Raw genomic sequence first — 26526 nt, forward strand, 5'->3', positions numbered from 1 at the left:
TAATCCTGGATGGGTACTGTACCTTTCGCGGAGATAACATGTCTCCGATCCTTCTTCCTGACCTCTTCTTTACCGGAGAAACCTGGTAAGGTGGTATGGTTACAGGGACATTCTCACCTGTACCTTTATGCTGGACAGCAGATGTCGTGGGGGCTCCCCCTCGCTTGAAGATGCCTTTGTCACACCGGAGCTTCTTCAACAACTCCCGGTCAGCAGCCTCCAACAACTCACCTTCCTTGCCGCGGAGGTCAACAGCAGGTGAAACTGCAGCACAGGCCCCAACAGGGTCCTCAGTTTCATACCTCAGCTGGTAAGACATAGGATGAGATCTAAAAGAATAACAATTCTGTGTAAAGTTCAGTATCATGCCAGAATCCTGAATAAAATCCATACCGAGTAGAGAGTCTGTAGCACCTGGTATTACAATAAATAAGGTAGGTACTACAATTGCATGAACTTTTACATTTACTTTTGCAGTTTTAACAATTCTACATTGTTTAGAGCCATCGGCTAAACTAATAAACAATTTAACTGTATCAAACTTTTGGCCTTTATCCACCAACACTCTATACAAACTATCACTTGCTACTGATTGCTTTGCCCCAGTGTCCACCAAGGCAGAACCATGCAATCCCAAAATTTCAATACCTAGCTTAGGTCTCATACAAACATCAATAAGTTTAGGACTAAATGCAGCAAATGCTGGTAAATTAACATTACAGTCAGATTTAGTACTTTTACAATTTGGACAATTAGATCTAATTACTCCTGGTAAACCACAACCAAAACAGGTGACAGGTGGCTTTGTAGATTCTGGTCTCTCCTCTTGCTCTGTCTCAAGTTGCTCATTTTGCTTCTTCCGTTGGCCTTTCTGGCACTCATCTTTCATATGGCCGCATTGCTTACAATAGTTACAACGGAGCCTAGCCTTCCTATTTGTAGTAGCATCTCTATCTGTGGTTCGGTCCTGAGGAAGAGATTCACTCCTAGTTGGCATCTCAGGCGAAGTAACCTCAGTTTTGGTAACAGCTGGGCACTCCTCTTCCAACTCCTCCACCACACGTGCTAACTCCAACAACTGCTGGAAGGATGAGAAGCTTGTCCTGGCAACTTGTCTCCGAATACGGCGGTGCAGCAGCCCGTAGACCATATCCAACTGCACAGGGTCCTCTGGTATAGTATTAGCAGGCAACTGTGATAGTAGTGCTCTTGACTTGCACACAAAAACATCTGTGTTTTCATCACCCTGTTCTCTCCGGAACAATTCCTTATATATCATGTGTGGGGGCAATCTTGGTCCATAGGTATTCCTCAATAATGCTAGTGCCTCACTCCATGTCGTAACTGAATGCTTTACACCTTGCCACCACTCCGCAGCGAAGTCTGTCAGCAACATCGGCAGTCCACGCATCGCCATAGCATCAGTCATAGCAACGCTTTCCTTGTAGATCTCGATGGCTTCTAGAAACGGGATGACATTTTTATTGCCATCAAATCGGTGTGTGCACGCAGCAAAGTTAGACTGCATTGCAGGTACAGGTGCAGCTCTGCTTCCAATCTGGGACAGCAACAAAGCCAATTGACTATCCGTCATAACGACAGGCACCGGTTGTGCAGGAGCCATCACTGGACCAGGTGCGTCACGCACCTCTGTAGACTCCCTTGGTGATTCCATCATCTCCACCTCAGCCGCAGCTGGTGTCTCCGTGGACGTCTCAGGCCTTTGCGCCGGGCTATTTGTACGCGATCTCGTTAGGACCATTATTATGCGTAACTTTCACTAAATACAGCAGTCCAGACGTGGTTAGTGCAGCACGGTATATTCGTATGGTAACATGAGCTGTTGGGAACGAATATCGGCGGATAGAACCGATATCAACAACTCCAGATACGAACGTCAAAATACACGCGTACACAGTTCTAACTTTCACGTATACTGTTCAAAGTCACTTCAAAGCTGTAGGAATTGTGTTTACACCCAATTTAAGTCAATAAGTACACTTTATTCCAATTTTCACCAAGTTTATACACAAAACTTTTTACGTAAACAAGTTCGTACGTTTTGACAGCTTTGACACTTCGACTACGACACTATTGACAGTGACAGTTCTATAGGCGGCAAAATTGTCTATCGACCAATAGGAAAATGGTATCGCCTACTGTGCACTTCACACTCGCAAAATGGTATCGTCCAGTTTTTCTCAACTGTATTTTCGCTAAAAAACGATATAATACACGTTGCACCAAAGAAAAAACTTGATTTTCGAGTCCGGGGATATCAGGCAGACGCGATTTAACACTAAATCCAGCGAAATAACTGCGCTGACACGAAAACTCATTCACGGCTATCAGAGTTCACTTTCACATTCGGGCGTCACGTTGGGCAGCCACTTTTATAGGGATCTTGAAAGGGCCCGAATTAAAAGTCCAGAAAACCTGTGAATGAGTTTACTCCACTCTTACTTGACGATTATAAAATAAAATTACGGTGCTGTTACAATACATGTGCCGGGTGGCCAGAGAGAAGACGAATATCTTACATTGCCATAGACAAAAAATTATTTTAAGTTGTAATCACTAAAACGGGCCGGTAGGCGGCGCTGCCGTCGATTCCTAGGCGGGTTTGCTACAATAGTTATATTCAAAAACAACCATGTTGTAAAATAATAATGTTTTAAACTGGTATATAAGCGATTTATTATATCTACAATGTTAGTATTAATTGTTAAACAAAACCCGTTCAAAATTACTTACAAATAATGACTTGAATCATATAGATTTGACATTTAAATTACTTTTTGTTTGATAAAAACTCGAGCCGGGAGAGCCAAGTTTTTGTCAATTTCTTTTTCATTTGTACAAATTATATTTTAATTAGTTTATTATTTGAACGGGCACTACAATTATAATAATAAATGCCTTTACTTAGTAAAGCACCTACTTACTATTTTATATAGAAAATTGGTCGATTAATGATTTTATCGCACGGTACTCTGCTAGTAAAATGATTTGTACTCAAATATTATTCAATTTAATAAAATAATATCTAAGTTTCATTATATTCAAGTGCAAAAACGAACCTCTTTTGTTACAAAATCTATTTTTTTTAAACTTAAGTTAAAGTTAAGTTATATCTAAAAGACTAAACTTATAATTCTCTCTGTAAAATCCTCAGGTAGAGAAGTAGATGTAACTACATCCATTTTTAACAAGCCAAGTTGTTAGGAGTTTGTTAACTGACTTTGAAAGTATCGTTAAGGTAAGACTTAGCCCAAACTTTGCAACTTAAATAAACATGAAAGTGTGAGCCGTACGAGGACTTAATGTTTGTTTAATGTTCGCTGAAATCCTGTAAAGTTCAATCATTTGGAACGAGGACTCGTCAGGATTTGCTAACTTTTTATAGAAAGAAGGAACCGTTGACAAAATAAACAGAAGTAAATAAGTAGGTAAGATATTGATTGCAAACTTCTGACACACACACACAGCTGGCGTGGTCGCAGCGCTATGTTAAGCGCGATATTAGACTAGTCATTAGACTAATACTAGTCCTGAAAACTCTATCAATTTTCCATGAAAAGTAGGGTGTAGCTTTGAAATCTAAATTAAAAGCGTTATTGCATTAATTACTGCGATTCGACAACCCATTAGGCTGAGTTGCACCACCTAACTTTAACGGCAACTATAACATTATCCGGTGCTTTTTGTATGGAGTTTGACATATTTTTGAAGTTCGTCAAAGCTAAAGTAAGATTTCGCAACCTAGCCTTAAAGTATCTCATTGGTGTTAACCATCTGTGGTGTTAACTCACTACATAATTTGACAGTTGTTAAATAGTGACAGGCAACTTATAGCAGCAACCAGCTTACATTTAAATAAATAAATCTTTGGACAATTTCACACAGCGCCAGCTAGCCCCAAAGTAAGCAACTTAATGCTTGTGTTATGGGTGCTAGCTTAACGGATATACTACTTGTATACTTTTTTTTTTTAAATACATAAATATTATACATAGTCACACCCAGACCCGTCACAGAAATTAAAATTCATCAATTTTTCAAAATTGCACACACGTTTACCTACCTACTACCAATTTAACATTGCACTAACGCCGGATGTGTATCAGAAAAGAAAACACTTGCATGAAAATATTTGGGCTTTCATCATGTCAACATTAAAACTGGCTTATCAAAATAGAAAAGGTACCATCAGAAACAGGCACACGACCGAGCGTAATTTCTTTACGAAAGCACCCTTAGCATTTACAATAACTTTAAACCAAGCAGAGAGACCCGCGGTCGTCAAATGGGAACTGGTGGTGTTATCTACTCTCCTCAGCATTCAATGATTGGAATATGTTCTTGTACCAGAAGTCTACGGTCTTCCCCCACGCTCCGAGAGTCGCTGCGTCGAGATTTAGTACTTCGATGAACATCTTCACTAGCACGTTTTTCAAGTCCTGCGGGCAAACAGAGGGGTCAGTCGTGGAACAATGGCCGCTCATTTGCTGAAGAGATTTTGTGAAGTGGAGCCCGCTTGCTATGCACTTATTAACAGTATGTATGATTTTAATTCTAGTTAATTCATGTTTTTCTAAAAATAAGTTATCATTTATGTTTAAGCCTAGGGAAGATTACATCAATCAATTCAGAACGTTGGCACTATTGTACGTTGATTAGTTTTTTGTGATTAAGATTTAGATAAGTATTTTTCACTCTACCTCTACCACTTACTTAGTACCTACGCAATAAAGCGAATTTGTGTTTAGCTACGTGCTAAGCTGGTTTAGTACCTACTTAAATTAATAGGCAAGGCACACACAATTTTTTGCATTAAACTTGCTGCGCACATAAATATTTGAATTGAGGTTCGATTATGTGTAAATGCTGACATTAAAAGTTAAAGATCTTTAATGCAACTGACCAGCAAGCCAATGAGATTGTAATTCACGCAGAAAATTTTAAACAACTTAATAAATTGTTGATTTAACGGACGTGAATTACAAAATAAGTAAATAGAATAACTATAAATCAATGTCGATGTTTCTAAAATTCTACTCTGGTCAACTCAACCTTTAACTGTTTGGAATTCATTAGAGGCCACACTGTTAGATTCATGACTATAGGTTACTTAGATTGGACTGGTCCCTCAAAGATTTATCTATGGAAGTGTATATTAACTTACATGAAAGTTTTGTTCTTTTATTTCTCTTCTCTTATGTGATTCGCCAAGCTTCACCATCATGGCTGCTACAATTTCAGGCTGGTTCAGGTTCATGATGGCTAGGTTCAAAGCTGACATCAGGTTGATCACGTGCGCTTTAAACTGGAAATTCTGGGCGTACTCGCCGTCTGGTAAATTGCGGATCATTTTGAAGTAGTTCTTCGTTTCTGGGTAGGTGGTGAATAGTCTGGAATAAAAAATACATTGTTTAAATTTATATTTAATTAAGTTGTATGGTGACTGTAGATAATATGGGTATTCATGGCAGCTTTTTGCTAAAGCACGCAGCATGGCTTTTCCTCATACTGATATTTTGTGCACTCTACAAAAAATACTAATTACTTTAAAAACAAGTCTTGTAAGTAATCGGTTGAATTGGAACTACCGATCTGCCAAATTGGACAGTCCGATGTCGAAAATAAATCCATTGAGCTAATAAATGATGTCTTCTCAAATTACTATTTTCATTGCACGACTCACTCGTAAGTTTCATTCGATAAATTAAAGGTTCATACTGAATTAACCTTCATCAATATAGGTTTAATTTTGAATTGATTATTTCATCATCATGATCAGTGATTTCTGAGAATGAGTTGTAAAATTAAGAATTTAAAGTAAAGCAAAAAAGGGTCTGGTCCTCGAACTCACTAAAAAAGAGCTTAATTTTTGATTGTTTCTACGCAGATAATTACTTAATCATACTGAATTTGTGTTCGGTTTCGGACACCAGATCAAATTATTTTGTCATTAATTTATCCATAACACAGTTACAATAAAATTAGTTTTTGTTGTCATTTACCTACTTTTTACCTACCCAACAAGGCCCTATTAACATTTACCAACCTATACGCGTATTTTAGTTGTTTTAAGTTTTATTACGATGATAATAATAACATTGGACATCACTTCCAAACCTGAAGGCAGCTGGAATGCCAGTTAATAAGCTGTCATATGAACCGCGGTAACAGTACCACGCATCACATTAGTAGAGTAACCATACGTTGCTGTTAAACAAATACTCAGCTGCTCTTAAGAAGCTAGTCTGGATAACTGAGATGACTAAGTTTTCAGGAATGAACTAAGAACACAGTATTAACATCAAGTTACAGAGCATTATTGAACATATGCAGATATGAGCATAATTATGAACTTTAGTTCCAATTTAATTCAGAAGGTATAATATTTTCTTTTAGACTTTATTTTACCTACAATAAGGATGTTTTCTGGGTAAAAAAGCCAAAGTTTTAATTAGTCCGTCAGTTAACAAAAATACACGAGACTTACTTTTTCAAACTAACGAAAATGTAAAGAGATAATGCGCGAAAGTTCAAAAGAAGAGGCTGACTCAATGTTCGCTGAAAAGTGCAGCACTTTGTGACGTCGCGCGGAACTTCAACGCACCATACCCTTGTAATTATTTGTTTGATTAAAATATATGTGATGTGATGAATAATATTTTTTGATATTGAAATTGACGGAATAAAAAATATTTTATGGAAACTAGCCTATTTTAATTTTTGATGTTGGCTACCCAATGTCAGGAATTTACGGTGTGGCCACTGAATTCAAATTGAATGGACATTCACTCGTCAGACGGACAGGATTTATTCAATCCGATATTGTATTTCGTGGCATTGTCACCGAATTGCCCCCAATTCAACGACCATTCTAGTCATAGACCAGCTAACACATCAAGTTTCATAGACGTACCGTACCATGTTCTATCAATAAGCTTTATTAGGTACTGTAACGTTTTCTGACGATCTGATCTGGTGAAGGTCGCGGGAAGAGCCTGGATGCGGGCAGCGCATGACCGGTCGTTATGGAAATCCTTAGGGGAGGCCTTTGTCCAGCAGTGGACGTCATTTTGCTGAAACGAACGAACGAACGTTTTATTAAAACTACTAGTCCCGTAGAATGGTCCCGTAGTGTTGGTGTAAAAAATCACAAATGTAAAAAGTAAAAAATGTTTTATTTGACAAAAAGAGCGACATCACATTTACATAAATTATAAAAAGAAAAACATTGTGCCCTGCTGTCAAATAGGGGCCCGCTCAGCATTAATTGGAGCATGCCGTAGGCATGCCTCGACACCGATTTTCAGCGGGTCCCTTGACATTGCTGCTCAAAAATATGCATCCATCCTCACAGTTTCAACTTTCCAATTTTATATTTCAGTATTACCACAGAATTACTTGAATACATAGAGTTTCATGAGCGATAAACACTGTCATCTTAAACGAACAATGGGTTTGTTCTGCCATTATGTGAAAAGTAAGAATTTACAGCGATCATAAATAAAACTGCCAAGTAAGCTGTCTAACAGCATTCTCTATTTGCAACGCGTTGAAATGTTTAAAGCTGTAATAAATCGGATAAGTGTACTCCTTTACGACTATAGCACTTACTGGCTACTAGTTTAAATCGTAAAAACCATGATTGATAGTTGATAGGTATGTCTGCTTGAAACTTTAATGCCCATTTGTGTGCATATCAAGGATACAAATACGTAGTTGCATCACAAAATCAATCTCAATATCGAATGAAAATTCCTTTTAATTTGTCAAGACTAATGCAATGTTCATAAGCAAGTGCACATCTTTGAGTAGGTAAGTACATTTGGGAATTTCAGGGATTAAGTATGACTATTGACTGTAACATCTAAGTATGTTCCTGAAATCTGAATTCAGATTACAACACCTATGGCCTGAAGTAAGTATGTAATATCTTCTAAGTAAGAGTGAAAGAAAACAAAACAAGCACGGAAATCTTATCGAAATTAATTGGTTGTGATCTCAATTCAGATTTCAGGAACATCATTAACACGCCACAGAGGTTCTTGCGTGTACCATAAGTAGATTTAATATTGTGCTCACTGCAAAGCATTAGGTACACGTAAAATAGAATTTTCCATTACTTACATTACTCCTAGTGAGAGAGCACCTTTAATACAAATACTTATGGGTTTATGCGATTAGGTTACCAATGTGGTTTATTTATTTAAGTCTGCCTTCGTGGTCTACTTGTGGTTTTACACTTCCTACTTACTAGGTAATTCCTACTTAGCAGTAGGCTATAGTTTTTGAAATGACAAATATTACTTTTTCAAAATTAATAATATCGTCTAAAAGCCTTTCGCAGAATTACCAGAACTATAAACTTTGAAATAAATTAGAAAATTTACTAGTAGGTGGTTATACCAAAATTAAAACATGTTACAAAAACTAATTTAAAAATATAAAAAAAATATATTTGCTTTGGGTGGGAGTTAAACAACGTTTCCAAGTTTCATTAATTAAAAACAAAAGCTTTTTTACCTTAAATAAAACAATAAAGTAAGTATGTAATAAAAAAAACGTCAAATTTTTGTGATGATTTACACAGAAATTCACTTCAGTCAAGCTTAGAAATTATCGGAAGAAATATGTCAGCAAAACTGGCAGGCATTTTTGGAATAGTTTCGTAAAGCGTGCCAAGCGCTTTAAACTTCCAGTGCTAATGGTGTTTGAGACTGTGGTATTTGAAAACCCGGTTTACACCCGACAGGGTTTTAAAAAAAACTTTAATAAAAATGTATAAAGGGTGGACTTAATGCTAAAAGTATTTGGTCATTTTAAAATCCGATAACAGTTAATGCTACGAGACTTGAAGTTGTCTTATTATTATTATTAACAACATTTTTGAATAAATGTTAATCTACTAGAATCATTCCTCTTTGTTCCAATTGTGGTATTACCTATCTGAATAGACCGCATCAAGAAAACTACAGGCACCTAGATTTCAGCCGAGCTTTTCCAGTTGCAGGATTGTAGTTGCTACGAAAAGATCTTTCGTAGTCAACATTTTTGTAGCTTTTTGCAGCTTTCTTCATTTACTGTTAAGTAATCTTAAAACAAATATTTGGATATTTTCTTCAAACTACGTTTGTAATTTAGCAGTTGAGCTGAGCTTTTATTTTCATTTCTTAGAGGAGACCGAGGAAAGTTGTGACAGAGTAGTAATTGTGACATTGTCGATTTTTTGGAACTTAACTACCTACTAGCGAGCTCGTAACAGTGCGCGTTTTTAGTTCAAGTCTCGAGTTAACAAATACGCGCTGTTGCGAGCTCATCGATAGTTAAATATAGGTTTTCAAAAATGGACAATGTCACAACTCTCCTCTGTCACAACTCTCCTCGGTCTCGCCTATCCTACTTCAGTTAAAATTCAAAGATTTGCGGAAATCTCACGTCAAAGTCGTCGGTAGTAAATCGCACCACAGCGACGCTATAAATCAGCTCTAATTTCCCAGAACACGTATTGATTTGATCGAGTCGCGACACTTTTAGCTTTACGATGTCGTATCGTCGGTGTCGCCGCGGGAAAACAATCGCATTCGTCTAAACTTGCGAGTGGTAGCCATATTATCAAACTTTAAAATTTCATGGTAACTAAACTCACTAATATAATAATTATTATTGACGGGATTGCTACCATCGTCCATCCGTGATCATGGTGCTTGCAACAGTGCCGAAATATCGGAGACTCAAAATTAAAGTACCTACATACATGGTAGCAATCACGTCTATAATAATAATTACGAATAAATCGATCGTTTAGGGCTGCCGTAACGTTTTGAGTAGGCCAGTCATGCGTTTGAAAGACCGCACACTGTTGGTAATTGATACTTTTATTTCAACGCAGTCGTACAATGTTCCGCATTCGGTCATGCAGCGGCTTAACACGTCTTATTTGAAAAAGGGCTTACTTAACCTAGAATCGATTATCGACCTAGACTCATTTCAAGTAGATATTTATGAGTTAAATGTATCTAAATTGCGAAGGGAAGGATACCCCGTTCACGTCTCACTGTCACGCGAGGAAAGGGTGCAGTAGAGACTGATATAGCACACATAGTACTAAGACAGTATCAGTAATAACTGGATGGTAAGGTATGCACAGTTCACGGTTTGCGGTCACGTGAAGGCAGGAGGTAGCGAAAACTTTTATGAAGCTTCCAGCTCTTTAACAGTATCCAAATAGAGTTGAAGTTCTCATAATAATAATCATCATCATCATCATCAACAGCCCTTTACAGTCCACTGCTGGACTATGAGCCTCCTCCACTAAAATGGAGGGTTTTGCCATAATCCCCACGCTTGGCAGGCGGGTTGGAGATCGCAGTTTAAAAGATTGATGTTTTTCAGAGAGCGCTCCTGCCCGTTCTCTGTTTGATGTGTCTCCTCTTATATTTAGTAGTCGCCTCTTACAACACCCGCGGGAAGAGTAGGGGTTGGTGACAAATGTATTGTACCTTCATAATAATAATATACACTATCAAAAATGTAGGTAAGATTAAAAACTAAAAAGCAAACTATTTGGGTTTAGCAGCTGGCTTCAGAATATTGATTCTGATCGAATTGAGCAGTAAGAATAAGGAATCCAAGTAAAGCATTAAATTAGTATCTATTCCATAATGATTTAGCGAGAATACAAAACCTATTTCGCTTATGTATTCGCTATTTGTAATTCGCCTTTTATAAGTATAGAATAAGCACATCAAGTTGAATACGAACATTCTATGTAGTTGTAATAAGTAGGTACTATTTTGGCATAATAGTGTTGAATTTGAGTGCTGTTGTATAATAAAGTTTTACGCCCGCAATCGGCCACACAGTCCCGCACGTGTTGTTTAAAACAATAATAGCATTCGGTTCAGCAAATACTGGAAATAAATGCCAATATTTGTTTGTGGCGAATAATACAATGTATGTTCTATTAGATGGAAAAATAAATAACTATAAGTACACTTTTAGTTTCCTTGCATACATTATGCTTTTGCTCTAGTTTGGATTTTTCGGAGGTGAACGAGTATTAAGTTATATAATAGTTTTATGTACCTACCTAAGTACTTTCATGACTATTCTGTCTATTTGTTTGTTACGTTATCACGTGAAAATGAAAGTTCCTCATGAAAATGATCCTGTAGATTTCTGTTCTAACTACCGAACTGATTTGTCTACAGTGACTAGATTCGTCATCAATGATTAATGATTTTATTATGGAATCCCGGAGGATATCTCACAGGTTCTTAACCAAAATTAAATTTGACTGTTGAGATGTTTTTATTGAACACTAAGGCTGAGTTGCACCACCTTATTTTAACCGTGATTAAACCACAACCAGTCTTTTTTGTATGGAGTTTGACAGACTTTTGACAGTTGCTAAAGTTATAGTAAGATGGTGCAACCCAGTCTAAAAAAAATGGCATACCTGTTCAAAATTTCCGTCCCGTTGGCCACTGAATTGGCATACACTGGTGCCCAGGATTTCTGCACGGCGTAAATCTCTCTCTTGGTGAGCCCGGACACTGGGTTTACCGCGTCAGGGTCTCCGCCCCACCAGATGTAGCTCAACCACGCGCCCATCGTTAACTGGAACAAAAGAAGATCTTTGAAATGAAATAGTTTATAATAAACAGATTTTTTTTAAACTTAGGCAAACTTAACTCTAAACAAAATAAAAATATAAACTTATTTTACTCAAAAATAAAAGTGTGTCCGTGAGGCAAAGAGGCGAGGATGCTGGCTGCATTTCCTCGCTGAATGGCAATACTAAGCCTTTGTGCAAGGAAAGAGCCAGCATTTAGATTTTCCGAAATTTTAATTAATTTAGGGGAAATGGTCCGAAACAATAATTTTGCATTCGGTCCCCAAGGTCCGAAGGTCTCGACACCAAAAGGCGCAAATATGTAATCATTAGAAAGTGACTCATATTTGCGCCGTTCCTGAGTGAAACTCAGCCGACTCCGCTGCAGCCCCAGCTTTAGCAACTGATTCCCTGAGGTGGGAAGGAGCTAAAGTATCGACACATGTAGCGTCCCAAACTAAAGCCCGTCCCCGTTCCCAAGGAACCAGAGTGAGACCATCAGGTCTCTTGCCATCATCACGGACCAATCCACGTGGTTCTAACGTGGAAGGAACTTTGATGCTGGCAAGGGCTCTCTTGATGGCGTCGTTGAGAGCAGCGTTTATTGTAAATAAAGATAATTACAATAGTTTATTCAGTAAATAGGCCCTTTCCAGGGCACTTACGCCCGTATTTACAAACATTACTATGAGGTTTCATAGTGCGCGTGAACGCACAGGGTGACATACGAGAAGACAGAGTTCTATTCAAAGCTGTGCGTTCGATGTTCTGATTCCCAATTTTATGACAGTCTTTCATGTAGTGCCGGATTCACCCATAAGCAAATTAAGCAATTGCTACTGCACTTCTAGGGGACACCAAAGAGAGCACCAAAAACATTGCGAGCATATAAAAACTATAATCCGCGAATTTAAGACATGTAGAAGTCGCAAGTTGCATTTCAATTTGCAAAAAAATTCTTATATTTTTAAAAATGCGAAAAGATTATCAAGGTATCTTATATCAATAGATAGGAAGTATCTAAGTCCGGTTTTAACTAAATTTGAATCTTATCATACTCGTAGTTATCATGATTAGATAAAATACATTTATGCAATATTTTTTAATCAAGTGATTTACTGATTGTTAGATCAATCTAATATCTAACTATGATGGATAAGATAAGCACTTTCGCATCTAATACAGTTGTAACAGTTGCTATTTTGCTAAAAAATATTATGTTATGTGACTCTACATGACTGGTTAAAATCATATACATAATCAAATGATATCAGAAGATTCTCTATATTGAGCTCTACTTAAGATATAAAATTAAATATTTCATAAATTGATAATAGACTTATCTTTGTGACGAATATAGAGTCCATGATCATAAGTCAGTTGCAAGTGGGACGATAAATTGATAAACTTTACTAAAATAAGTTAAACAAAGTTAAAAAATATTTTTTAAACATATGAAGAACTTTCAATCATCTTTCAGGTAGGTATTCAAACAACGTACTTAGAACAAAAAATACGTAAAAAGCAGGAGATATTCGTCAAAAATTGATCGATTAATATAAAATAAAACCTCAAAGTCGTGATGATGAGTATGATAAGTATTGAACAAGATTAGTACAATTATTAGCATGAATGATAATTAGGTACCTCTTCATTAGATGTTATTAGATATGTATTTTACAATATTCATATAATTGGAACTAATCCTGCTAAAATATTACGTAAATCATCTCAATCATAATCTACTAGCTTTCCGCCCGCGGCTTCGCCCGCGTTGAATTTTTTCTGTCACAGAAAAAATTTAACGCGCGCATCCATGTTTAAAAAACTGGGATAAAAACTATCCTATGTCCTTTCCCGGGACTCAAACTATCTCTATGCCAAATTTCATCAAAATCGGTTTAGTGGTTTAGGTGTGAAAGCAAGACAGATAGACAGAGTTACTTTTGCATTTATAATATTAGTATAGAGAAGTATAGATAGTATAGATCATAAATTTATAGTGAAAACGTCTACTACCTTGCTAAATAGAGAAAAACTGACTTTTGAAAGGTAACTTTCTCCTGACAGGTTAAAATAGATTTTGTGTATCAAAACCTCACCTATACGCAATCTTATGCTTTGATGAATCTTTGCACTTTTACCTTAGGGTGCTTGGATTTCTTCAGCACTAAAATCGCTGTCAGCAACATAAATATTGAAGACAGGTATACGAAAAGTAGCATTTTCGCGAAACTTTAAACCGAAACTGACTGTACAGAAGACTCTACCATACTGGTTTGTATCAAAATTGCCTGCTAAGTTTTGTGTTTTGTTCACCAAACATGGGAGGAGTTATCTAAGGTAACTGACAAGTACAAATAAGCGTTGTTAGTTCTGTCAGTCGTTGCATGTGCAAACTGCGCTACATTTCGCATTAAATCCAAATATTTGACCGCCTATTGTTATGACGAAAGTCTAGGCAGACTAATGTTTCTCTAGACTCTAGGCTTTACTAATTTATATTTAAAAAACAAGACAACATAAGACTACGTTTTCGCGTGGTTACGTTGTGAAGACCTAGACAGTTTATAGTAAATTAGCACTACCTAAGTACAAAACTTACCTGTGCTTATGACAGTGCAACACGAAAGTCTAAATGTAGTATTTTCTAGCACAAAATACACAGCGAAGTGGATACCGCACTGACTAAATTCTAGTACAGATATGAAGATGCTATTTGAACTCCGCAGAAGTTATCTTTATCTACTTAATAAACAATAAACTTATTAACAGTTTTCTGCAAGAGTTAAAGCGAAAAAAATATTTGTGTTCCAAGTGTTTCTTTAAATAGTTTTTATCACTACGCTCACGTGAGCTTCGATATCAAGTTGTTTTTTATTTATTACTAGCGGCCGCCCGCGACTTCGTACGCGTGGATCCCGTTTTACCCCCTTAGGGGTGGAGTTTCGTAAAATCCTTTCTTAGCAGATGCCTACGTCATAACATCTACCTGCTGCCAAATTTCAGCTCGATCCGTCCAGTGGTTTGGGCTGTGCGTTGATAGATCACTATGTCAGTCAGTCAGTTAGTCAGTCAGTCAGTCACCTTTCAATACTCAATCGTTTATTGCATAATCACATTAGCACATTCACATTAGGTCTTACAATTTAGGCAGTTATACAATGTGGACCCAGTTAGGGCACAGCAACTTTAGGAAGGAGACAGAACGACGATCTTAATAGTTTCAAAAGAAATTAATGTACAAATAGAGTTTGGTGGAAATGTCATTTAGTTATTAAGTCACGAGCACATTTATCAGTTCTAACAGTTGTTTATTTTCCCAATCATGTGACTTATTATCATATTAACGAGGAACAGTTGCAAACAAACCGCTTGAACCACGTGCAAACTCTTGAACAAACTATACCAAGACCCAGATTAAATATGTATACTTTTACTTACATGCTTAAATATTTATTTAAAATACTGTAATCAAAAAATTTATCTCTGGGTTTCATTAACTCTTTTTAAATTTTTTTAGCTCAATTGCGCATTAATATCATTATTAATTACAAATTAAAATATTATAAACAACACAACTCGGCACGTAACGACTGTGCCTGAATCCTAGAGCGCTGTACTTTTTCACCGACTTCAACAAAAGGAGGAATTTCAATTCGGTTGTTTTTTTAACTTTTTTTTTTAAATATGATCTTTTGTTATGCCTTGCAAATGGCTTTTAGTTTGGGAATAACGGAGAAACTGCTTTATACTGCATGCATACGCTGCACAAAAATCCAGTTTACAGCAGGTCATTATTAGTGCACTATAAAACAAAAGTTCCAAAAACCGGTAATATAGCCGACAATCAGACAAGCGCCTATTCGCGAAAAAACGAACGCTAATCAAATATTTGCATTCGGTAATAAACAGTTATTTAATTATTACATAAATTTTTATGCAAACTTAAGATCTAAAGAGGTCCTTACTTTGTTCATGTTTGTTTGATATTAAGCGAAAAGATAGCTTTGCAGCGCAAGCGGTTATGTAGCGCTATAATAGCTGTAGTAAAATGCCATTTATTTGCTTTTGCAGCGCTTTCCAGCGGCTGTGCAGCTAAGCCACCTAATGTGAACACACTAATAATACGGCTCATTTTGTGCACCACCACCATACTTTAGGGCGCCTTCAGATTAGATGTGTGTGCGCTGCAGCGATGTGATAACAGACGTGCTTCTACAGGGTGACTTTGCAAACAGTTACTCGCCCGTATTCACAAACGATGCTTGCATAAGTGAAGCAGCAAATCGAACGCACAGCGTTGAATAGAGCTCTGCGATTGGTTCGTGTGTCACCCTGTGTATCCACGCGCACTATGAGACCTCATAGTAATGTTTGTGAATACGGGCGACTGTTGCCTATTGGTGCGACTCAGAATCAGTAACTTAATCGATTTACGTAAAGAAAACTTTTTTTTTCAAGTGCCACGATACGATGGATTCTATAGGAGATTTTTTTTTATAAAATCCAATGGGTATAATGCCAAGATAAAATTTCATTAAGACATAATTTCAGTCCTGAAACCCGTGTAAATTTTTAATTTAGGTACTGCAATATTTTTGGTAGGTAGCTTTTAAATCAAGAGTCAATAAACGCAAACTAGTGACGTCATATGGTCAATTTTTCACAAAATCTGTCAGGAATTTTGATAGCTAGTTCATAAAAAGTATGTCCCTAATTCACTTGTTGCGATTGCAAAAATGTAGAGCTTGTGTTGCGCAAAGAACTGTGATATGACGCGACAGTAGTGCGACTGTGATGCAACCGCAGTGCATCAGCCTAGTCTAAAGGCGCCTTTATACAAACAATAGCTCGAGCCTCAAACACTCGACAAACCGGCGACAATATTTGCACAGACGAGCGACTGTTGGCGGAGCAACGAACGCTCTGCAAATATGTATTTCCGCAATGCCTCGACAACGCGGCCATGTTTATTTAAAACATAAAGTATTTTATGCTAATTGGATGAATGAGAATTTACATTTAACGATTCGGTCTGTGACGTAAAATATAGATTGGTTTCGCTTAGCGGGGCTTTTTTCATATAATTGAAACAGCTGGCTTACTGCAATAAGCTTTTTCGTAACTGAACTATCTGAGCCATTGCATTTAGACACTATCACAGAAGTCACCACAATATTTATAGAAAAATAGTGATTTAATTCGCATAGTTACAGCGATTTTAGTGTTATTTTCACTAGCAGCTTTCTGCATAACCCAAAGTTTGACTGGGGGAGGAAAGCTTTTACCATTAAATCCACCTTTTGTATATTTATTTTGAGCAAAAAAGTTTTTAAATATGAAAATAAAGCATTGTTAAAATGATGTATAGCGCTAATTGTGTTTTAGTAATATTTATTCAATCCCAAAAAGTTTAATCACATCTATAAAATTGAACTTTGCTTTCCCAAAAGAGTCCATTAGAATTTAGAACAAAGCGGCCGAAGTGGCAATCAGCTTGATATGTCAATTACAAAACAGCAAAGTTATCCATTTAAAATTCTAATTGTTTCAATATTGGGATTGTTAATTAAATTGAAAGCGTAATTCCTTGTGAGTAATGGCGGGCGGTTCGCGCGGTATTTGGACGTAGCGAGACAAAAACAGCCACGTCATTTTCAAATTCAAATTCTTTATTGCTCCATGTTGGTATACAAAGGTGATAGACATAGACCCATAACATGGACACTGTGCTTTGTATAGTATTTGGTTATTTGTGGGAGCTCCAAGGTACCGACGACCGAACATCAGGCTTGCCATAGCATCTTAAGTCATTGCAACAGGTACGATTTTACTATCTAGGTACTTAGTCTCGTGTGCTGCTGCTACACAAGAGAAAAATGCATTATCATTAAATCTCTTTAAAATGGGATGATGTAGGTAGAGAATTTCCCGAATAAATGCAATTTTCATATAAGCTCCACTAGAGGCACCTCGGGTTTAGAAAATTAGTCTGAAAGTGATTGCTGGTATTATCCCTAACACACAAGATGCATTTGAATAAAAATGTAGAATTCTATGATATGTACCATCCTAGACTGCATCCCACTTAACACCAGGTGCAATTGCGGTCAAATACCTGCCTTGTCTTGCATAAAAAAAGTCTGTTAAACTTGGTAGCTTAGACAGGCAAATATGTAAGGTAATGAGAAGTACAGTTATGCAAAAAGGGATTTTTAATTCCGCTCTATCATCTAAGTATTTTGATCTGTAAAAGCATTCAAAACTTAGCAAAAATGCTCTGTTTCATCTTGTTTAGCTATGGTTTAGGCCAAATTAATTGGGTTCGACCGGTGGGTGACGGAGTCCACCGCTTTATTGGACTTCAATAATTGCATTAACCCTGCCGTATCGCCAATTGAACCTTATTATGTATGTCAGGTGGTTTTTGGTCACAATAGGGTATATTGGCCGCTGGAAGGCAACATAGCAAACGTTAAGGCTGGGTTGCACCATCTTACTTTGAATTCAACAAACGTTAAAAATTTGTCAAACTCCATACAAAAAACACCGGTTATCGACGTTATCGTTAAAGTTACGGTCAAAGTTAGGTGATGCAATTTAGCCTAAAATAGAATACTGATAGTACATAATATTCGGTATAAATCCAGTGATACCACTAGCATAGCAAGCGTTTCTGGAAATAAAGGCCAATTTTGACCTACCTATTCTTTCCTTTTTCACTGTAAAGTTAGTAAAAAAAATATTTGAATGATTTATAAATACAAATACAAATAAATACAAAAACAAGCCCATTGTCCTTCCAAAAACGTTTACCATTAAGCCGTTACGCATATTGAGCCGTCCATTTTAGGCTTTAAATAATAGCAAAAAACTTTACAAACACTTGACAGGCAACTCCCACGCTATCACGCTATGCCTCATAAAAAATGTGGGAAAATGTCACATAGCAACAAGTCTACACTATATGAACTCCTGAAAAACTTATTATTTAACTACAATACAAGCAAGATACCGGGAAAACTGACGCACTAAGATAGATAAGTCTAAAGCAGGTTGCATCACCTTCAATTTAACCGTAACTATAACTTTAACTGGTGTTTTTGTATGGAGTTAAAAAGACTTTTGACGTTTGTTATCTATAGTAAAGTAAGATGGTGCAACCCAAGTTAAGGGTAGTTTCCACGAAAAAACTGTAGTAAGAATAAATCGTAATACTTACTTAGCATTGCTTTTTTCAAGGAGTTAAAGGTAAGAAAAACGTAATTTATGAAAAAGAAATAAAAAGAGAAAAAACGCAATTTAAAAAGCTCATGCCCAACATTCGTTAACTGTCTGACTGACTTGCACATTGTATTTTTCACAACACTGAGCAGTCGCAATTAACACATTGTCACTATTATTAGCCTTCGACATCCTGGATCGCAAATGGAGTCCACAAATTGAAACTAATGACATCAAATACGTTGATAGAGGCGCCAATTAGGTTTAATTGGGACGTCATAGTTTACCGACACAATACAAAGCAGGCGTATTGGGGACACACGGGGACAGATTTAGAGCGTAGCCGCTTTTCATGTGAAGCGTTTTAATTTTTTACCCGACTGCCTCCTCCAGGCATCAAATACATAATCAACAAAAGAACTAGTAATTGATGCCTCCGATTGCATTTGTAAACACTAGTTATCTTGTTTCTATCTTTTCTGATCATTTTTACGCAATTGGGTTTTTGTTTTTTTCGCAAGTTTTTTTGGCAAGTTTCATAATTTTGGCCATAAGTGGCTGCATTATCATATAATTTACCTCTACTTTGACATAATGATTCTCTGTGACGATCAAGAGTCGCCAAATAGAGCACGCCAAATTACTTGCCCGTGTGTATTGAAATGAGCTTACAACGGATGATCCGAGGCGCGTAATTAAGGCATGCACAGCACTTGTAAACCAATTAACTTTTTACGAACCGGCCGTGGGAAATATGGCCGTGTTTTGACCAAAACACTGAAGTTACTCGTAGCTTGGTTAAAATTGATAATGGCGGTGGATATTCATGGATGTTTTTGAGTCTTCTATTAATTTTTTGGGTCAAAGCATAGATTCTTTGGACGTAATGCACAACAACAGGGGTTGTAGGAACTCAAGGAGCTATATGGATGTCTTGAAAGCTGGACCTCTTAATTGATATAAGCGCGAAAGTATAAATCTATATATTTTTACGCTTGTATCAATGTTTGGTATGGACGTAAATGAACATGAATGAAACATGATTTGTAATTCATGAAAATAGCGGTTCAGTGACTTTCATGTATTTAAAGTATTTCATTGCTAGCCTTTGTAATGATTTTCAATTCTAACGCTGAGTTGCTGCACCACCTAACTTTGACCGTAACTAAAACGATAACCGGTGTTTTTTGGTTTTTTGTATTGAGTTTGACAGATTTTTGACGTTTGTCAAAGTTAAAGTGAGATGGTGCAATCCAGCCTTAGTATAAGACGTAAAATATAAAAATATTTTTAAGTATTACGCGGCGTGCTTACCAACACCAGCTTTATAAAAGTCGTAAAGGACTCTTACTGGATCATATCAGAGATCAAAGGTGAATCTGCAGTTTTATGGATATTGGATAATAAACATCTTTTGATCACTACGATAGTGTTTATTCTTCAGGCAGGTATTCACTATAGCTTGATCAATCTAAAGACACGCCTTCGCGTGAGTGAAATTTCTACGAAATGCGAAAAATTCTGATTCAAACTCTTTATTAGTATGTAGACCCTTTAACCGTGGGGCACACACGTCCCCGATATAGCTTGCTTGTCGAATTCATATTTTTCTTGACTGAATATTAAGTTGTGCATTTCAAGTACTGCCGAATAATTTATTAAAAGTTGATCATTGAATTCTTCGCTATAATTGGGTATGTCCTCGATGGACCTACCTCACATTACGTTGTATTGTGACTTACGCGGTAAAGGTGAAGTAATTTTTATTTTTATGATAACATAGCGTTCCTTGATATTTCTTACGACATTTTTAATTGAAACTTCTGTCTGTAGCTTCGTCTGCAAGAATTCCAGGCTGTTAGAGAAAATCTTTCAGGAGAGAAGGAAAACTCGTTCCGTTTTTCGTTGAAACTCTTTCAAAATCAATCACCATTAGGCAAAATAGGTCGAGTCGTTCTCAAGTGTTGCTCCTACAAGTGGCAATTGATTTTTATTGATATAGATTGATGATTGTTACCAATAAACTGTTGAATACGTGGTCTGGCATGAATATATTTTGTTTGAGATCGTGTACATAAGATCGTCTAGGTACACCAACCGAAAAATTTTTAGCATTTGCATTTGACTTAAAATTTTAAAGTACCTATTCTAACGCTACCAACGGGTCATTATGGAAATCATTAGGGGAGGCCTCTGTTCAGCAGTGGACGTCCTATGGCTGAAACGATGTTGATGATTTTGGAGAAAATCCTACTAATATTAAAATGCGACAGTTTGTACGGATGTCTGGATGTTAACATGTTTGTTACTCTTTCACGCAAAAACTACAGAACGGATTTTGATGAAATTTTACAGTATTGTTGTTTATGACCGGATGAAGTCGCGGGAAAAAGCTAGTAAGTCATAAAGTCACTGGAATCATTCGACATTCAGCCACATAATTCGATATCAAGACACGCGTTTTACTGACTAAATCTGTATAGAAGTCAACTTTATCTTGAAGTCATAAGAGTTAGATTAGATCTAAGCATTATACGAGTATGTTTGTTTTCTTTATCAATGTTGGCCTATGTAAGTTTATCAAACTCGATTTATCATTTGACTTGTAGCGTTTTGTCGGAAATATTGTGCAATAAATTGCATACATTTGCGATAAGTTGCATGAGCTATAATCACTAGATATGTATAATCGGTCCAGCCAAGCATGTGGAGAAAGCCAAAATAAAGCTAATAGACTAAAATAAAATATATTTTGTTAATATTTTAAGGATGAAGTAAATAAGAGCTGTAATATTGACATTAAAACAGTCACTCGAATGTAATTTGTATGTAGGTAGGTAAGTGTAGATGAAATGAAAGGAATGTAACTTGTACGCGGGGAGACTTCATATGTACAGACGTCGGGAAGTTTCGGAACTCCGAGCTTGAGAGATAAATAGTGCCGCTCACACTTGCCGGCTGCTGGAGACATCGGGACATGTCCCAAGTTTAGGATTCTTATGCTTCAACCACACCAACGCGTGCCTAACGTCTGTGCTATCGCCATCGCCGGCGTGATCATGGCCGCGATCATAGGGAAATGACAGGTCGCGTGAACTGTCATGGGTCGCGCGACCTGTCATTGTCCTTTGATCGCGTCGGCGATTGTGATGGCGATCTGCACGCGTTCTCTCAACCACACGTTGAGGCTTTGGGAATAAGTTTCCAATTAGAAATGAAAGAAAGAATGAAAATATATTTCATACTTACTACAATTACTTAGTGTGAGTTGCACCACCTTAGTTTAATACTGAATTTATAGTAGGTAGGTATACAAAAAACGCCGGTTATGGTTATCCATAATCGGTGTTTTTTGTATGGAGTATGACAGTCTTTTGACGTTTGTTAATGTTTAAGTAAGATGGTGCAACCCAGCCTTAGTCATAATAGTCATCTACGAGTAGGTATAGTCAAATATATATAACAATAAAAGAACCTATCACTAAAAATTCATGTAAGATCAATAATTCAAACAGTCTCTTTTGAGCTCTATCTACTGCTTAAACTTAGCAAAACAAGTTCGCGAAAGTATTTGGTATGACCAAAGCAAACAATGTAATCTGAAGTAGGTGCATTTACGTATAATCTGAATTGGTGCCTATCATGTAACGATCACTGATTACTGAACCGATAAAATCTAAGTCAAGAGATAAAATTGAATGCCGGCCAAATCAAATATTATTTTATATTTTTAGAATATCTATTTATCATAAAAAAATATGGCTAGATGATTGTACTTAGCAGGATTGCTTTACTTGAATCATTTTACAATAATAGGCTTTAGAGACCTCAGATAACTCATATCTATTCTACTATAAGTAATACCTACCTACTATATAAGTAGTACACAAAATACATAAATTGTTAAAAGGATATTGATATAAGGGCCCACTCATCAAATATCTAGATTTTTACAAGCGGGACGTCCCTCCCACATCGGGACACGGGACAGCCCTAGCGAGATGAAATGGAAGAGCATTCCCGCCCGGAAATGGAGCGGCGGCTTATTTTGCCTAAATTCTGCCTTTGACTAAGGGCTGTCAATTTTCTGCCAGACTTAAATTCTGCGAGAAGTAATGTTCCGTATTTTATAAACTTGGTGAAGAGAAAATTGAATTTTCCACTACGGGGTCAAAATGGTTAAACATAACTTTCTTTGGTGTGCATGTTGATGGTAATTTGAAATGATAGAGACGTTACTGTTATTTAGATTGTAGTATAGGAGAGAACCATAGTGATAATAGGGTTCTTGTTTCTAATAATATAGGATCAAACGCTCTTATGCTTTATATTTTCTGACTGTTTTTAGGACTGGATTCCTGAATATGTAAAGTGTACAGTCAGAAAAAAATTGCATTTTACCAACCAACACAGGTTTCAAGTAGATAATATAAATAACTCGAAGGTTTTCCACAATGCACGGTCCTGCGCTGCCCGCATCCAGGCTCTTCCCGCGACCTTTACCAGTTCGTCGGTCCACCTAGTAGGAGGCCTGCCCACGCTACGTCTTTCAGCCCGTGGTCGCCACTCGGGAACTTTTGTGCATTGTGGAAAACCTTGGAGGAGGCCTTTGTCCAGCAGTGGACGTCATTTGGTTGAAACGAACGAACGAATATAAATAACTATTAATGGTAGGTAATAAGTATAATTGCCCTGAAAATTACCTACTTAAACAATGTGTATTTATAAAACTGAATAATTTGAAGGACTATAAAAAACCTTGTACCACCAGGTTTCACGACAAACGGCATGTAGTTTACAATAAACGAATGTGTTCATGTAAGTAGATTGGAGTATAAAACGTGCGTTTATTTCCATATGACATCGGTAGAGGTGCTTCCCCGGCCATAAAATTTTATGCGGCTCTCCAATTTGCCCACCACTTCGCTTTGAGGGAATTCGAAAATGCATTTAATTGATAGGCTACGTACTGGTGACCTTTATTTAGGTATGCTTTAAATAAATTCAAACGTAAAATGTCTGACTGTTAGGTTTTATGACTGCTGAAATTTGTATGAAACCAGTTCTTTCTCAGGTAGAGATTTAAAAATGTTGGTACTTTTATTTTGTTTTTAAGCCAGAATCAAGTTTGATAGTGTGAAACGTGATTTTTGTGACAGACCAAAACATGTAAACCTAAGTACACTGGCGAAGCTTTGATAAAAACTTTCGGTGATAGGTCGAAACTTACGCGGGCGAAGCTAGCCATAACTTCTTCTGAGCAGAAAACTAAAAATGTGTCATTTAAAAATGCGTTCCTTATTTTCGATGATGTAAGAAAAAAAAATTTAACATGAAATACCGCCTCTATTTTCGGTAAATTTTTATAAACCCGACTTTTGATTGAAGCAAACACGGAATATTTCCTTACTTATACAGTGTACAGTAAAACCAGCAGGCGGTCGCTAGTGTCGGAATTCGGCGGCTAATTCGGCGGGTCCTCCAATTAGCCCCACACGGCAACCTCACTTTTAGCGACAGCTTTTAAAACTACCTGTAGTTAATTCATTGGTTTACTTACTCTACATACACATTTTCTAGTTACCTAGTACTTACTATTGGAAGTTATATCGGTTGGAACGTGGAAGCTAAAAAAATAGGGTACCTACTGCTGATGTGAAATTGAATGAATTTCGATGTAGCCCATACGTAGATAGAAAATTCGGACTTTTATATTTGTTTATTCGAGATGCAAAACAGATTACAATTAGGTACCTACGAGTAGTAATTTTACAATTTGTTTATCATAATTAATTTTGAAGCTTATCTCGCGCACGTGCTAGCACTCTGAATTACCTTTAACAGTGAAACCACAACAGTTTTTAGTATTGTTTGATTCAAATAAACGGAATTGACTTATTTTATTGACTCCTTTTTGTTTACACTAGTATTCTCTATCATAAATAAATGGTAGATTGAATGATTTAATTCGTAATGCTTGAACATGGTTTTAAACAATCATTTAATTTTGTAAGTATCTACTTACATTATAAACTTCTACTTTCACTACAACTATGTTGGCGGCGTGCTCAGATGCCCTCAATGCGCGAGGGGTTTTACCGCGAAAATAGGCTACGTAAGCCATCTTCGGGCACACCAGCGCCGCCAAGACAGCTAGGAGTCGGAGTGGTCGCCATGGCCGAAATCGGTCGGATGGATCATCACATTATAAAGAAATAAATAAGATTTATATTGGACTATTAATTCTTATTCCATTATCGTTAGATATTATTTTAATTCACACTACACATAAAAGAGGTCAAGTGTTTGTTTGTAAATCTATTTGTAAATAACCGCTAGAATATCTGGAGCGATTCCAAAAGTTCTTTTACTATTATTATGTGCCATTGTTTTGTTAGTGACTTTCATCATTAGCTAGTATTTTTAAGGCTATTATGCTAGTTTATAGAATCAGACTATATTTTATGAAGAGAGCATCGAGTGGTTTGTTTATTATGAACAAAAAAAACACTATCTATATTTTAAGTTGTTTTGTGGGAATAATTTTCTTCACTACACTTTTGAGTTCAAAATAATGTTTCAGGATATTAGTATTCACTTTTGTGTTTTAGAAACAGAAATAACACTAGTTTTGTGTACTCTACTTTTTCGAAATCACTTTGAATAGTCTTTCGATTACATTATAATTCCCGGCAGTTAAGTACACATTTAATTAATAAGTTAAGTAGGTTTTAACCCTGATTTTTTGCACCTAGAGTTACCCCAACTCAGTTTTATTATTGTTACGATATTAAACAACGTAAGTCCATGAAGTCATTATAAAATTCTTAATTAAAAGCGTAAAGTTAATCGCTGCATAGTCAAAAATGGTCGTTTCAATTCGCCGGCTCTACGTTTGTTTACCAATAAACTATTTTTCATGTATCGAAGATTACGCGTTTTAATTTCAAGGTCGCGAATACTACGGCACGAAACAACAAACTAGCGTTGTTTACAGTTGTTAGTTTGACTTCCAATAAAAAGTTTGTTAATTTTCAACGTCAGTTGTATTTACGCACAAGTTAAAGGTCAGCATAACTTTAAATAGTGTTAGACTTTAGTTTTTGTACGAACGACAGCACATCAGACTACAGTTTTGTTGTAAAATCACTCGTATTACTTACTACATAATACACTATACAGTGCTTAGCTCAATGTGCTGCCGTACAAGTATTTTCAAACGTAAACTCACTTCAACTCGCCGATAACACTCAAACAATCAGCGACAAATTATAAGCATCGATAACGAATCAATATAAAGTATCGCACTAATTCGATAAGCGAACACGTTTTGTTAACACTTTGCCGTTCACGTTGTGAAAATGTCACTCGATATTCGATACTTACAGACTTGGTGTTTTCGCGCGATGTTACGCGGTGGGTTAACACGCGCGTTACGTATGGCGGCCAGTCTACTACTGCGAGTTTACGCGCCGCCCGCCCTACTGCCATCCCTAGCGAGTAAAGGGGTAGTCACCCCGTCGTGAACTAAGCGAATTGCGGCGGAATTCTTGAACTCTACAATTTCATTAACTTCACTCAACAAGTTTTATTTTACTCGGAATAGTCACGAAACTGAAATGAAATTTCAGGGTTAAGGGTTTTGCTGAATACGTTTTTAGATGTTG

General features: G+C 36.8%; 1 protein-coding gene across 5 annotated transcripts; it reads right to left on the reverse strand.

The window, feature by feature from the left end:
* Positions 1–2433: 2433 nt before the first annotated feature.
* On the reverse strand, positions 2434–26328 carry LOC135074442 (cytoglobin-1-like). 5 transcript variants are annotated; one of them, XM_063968734.1, is made up of 4 exons: positions 26246–26328; positions 11477–11637; positions 5186–5411; positions 2434–4460 (listed from the first exon to the last, which is right to left on the reverse strand). In XM_063968734.1, the coding sequence occupies exons 2-4, from the start codon at positions 11629–11631 to the stop codon at positions 4323–4325; spliced, it is 519 nt and encodes a 172-aa protein (XP_063824804.1). In that variant the 5' UTR covers positions 11632–11637; positions 26246–26328; the 3' UTR covers positions 2434–4322. The 5 variants fall into 5 exon arrangements, with proteins under 5 accessions (XP_063824804.1, XP_063824807.1, XP_063824805.1 ...); XM_063968737.1 differs by lacking the exon at positions 26246–26328 and adding an exon at positions 26091–26212; XM_063968735.1 differs by lacking the exon at positions 26246–26328 and adding an exon at positions 14238–14347.
* Positions 26329–26526: the final 198 nt, after the last annotated feature.

The sequence above is a fragment of the Ostrinia nubilalis genome, chromosome 9 (assembly GCF_963855985.1).
Source record: "Ostrinia nubilalis chromosome 9, ilOstNubi1.1, whole genome shotgun sequence".
In the NCBI taxonomy this organism is placed as follows: Eukaryota; Metazoa; Arthropoda; class Insecta; order Lepidoptera; family Crambidae; genus Ostrinia; species Ostrinia nubilalis.

Bases quoted from the DNA above. Each gene is read 5' to 3' on its own strand.
- LOC135074442 (XM_063968733.1), bottom strand. From the start codon at position 13,857: ATGCTACTTTTCGTATACCTGTCTTCAATATTTATGTTGCTGACAGCG. The intron at 11,638-13,776 runs GTAAAAGTGCAA...CTTTTGTTCCAG, and splicing joins AGAAATCCAAGCACCCTAAG to TTAACGATGGGCGCGTGGTT. The intron at 4,461-5,185 runs GTAAGTTAATAT...GTTTGCCCGCAG, and splicing joins TAAAAGAACAAAACTTTCAT to GACTTGAAAAACGTGCTAGT.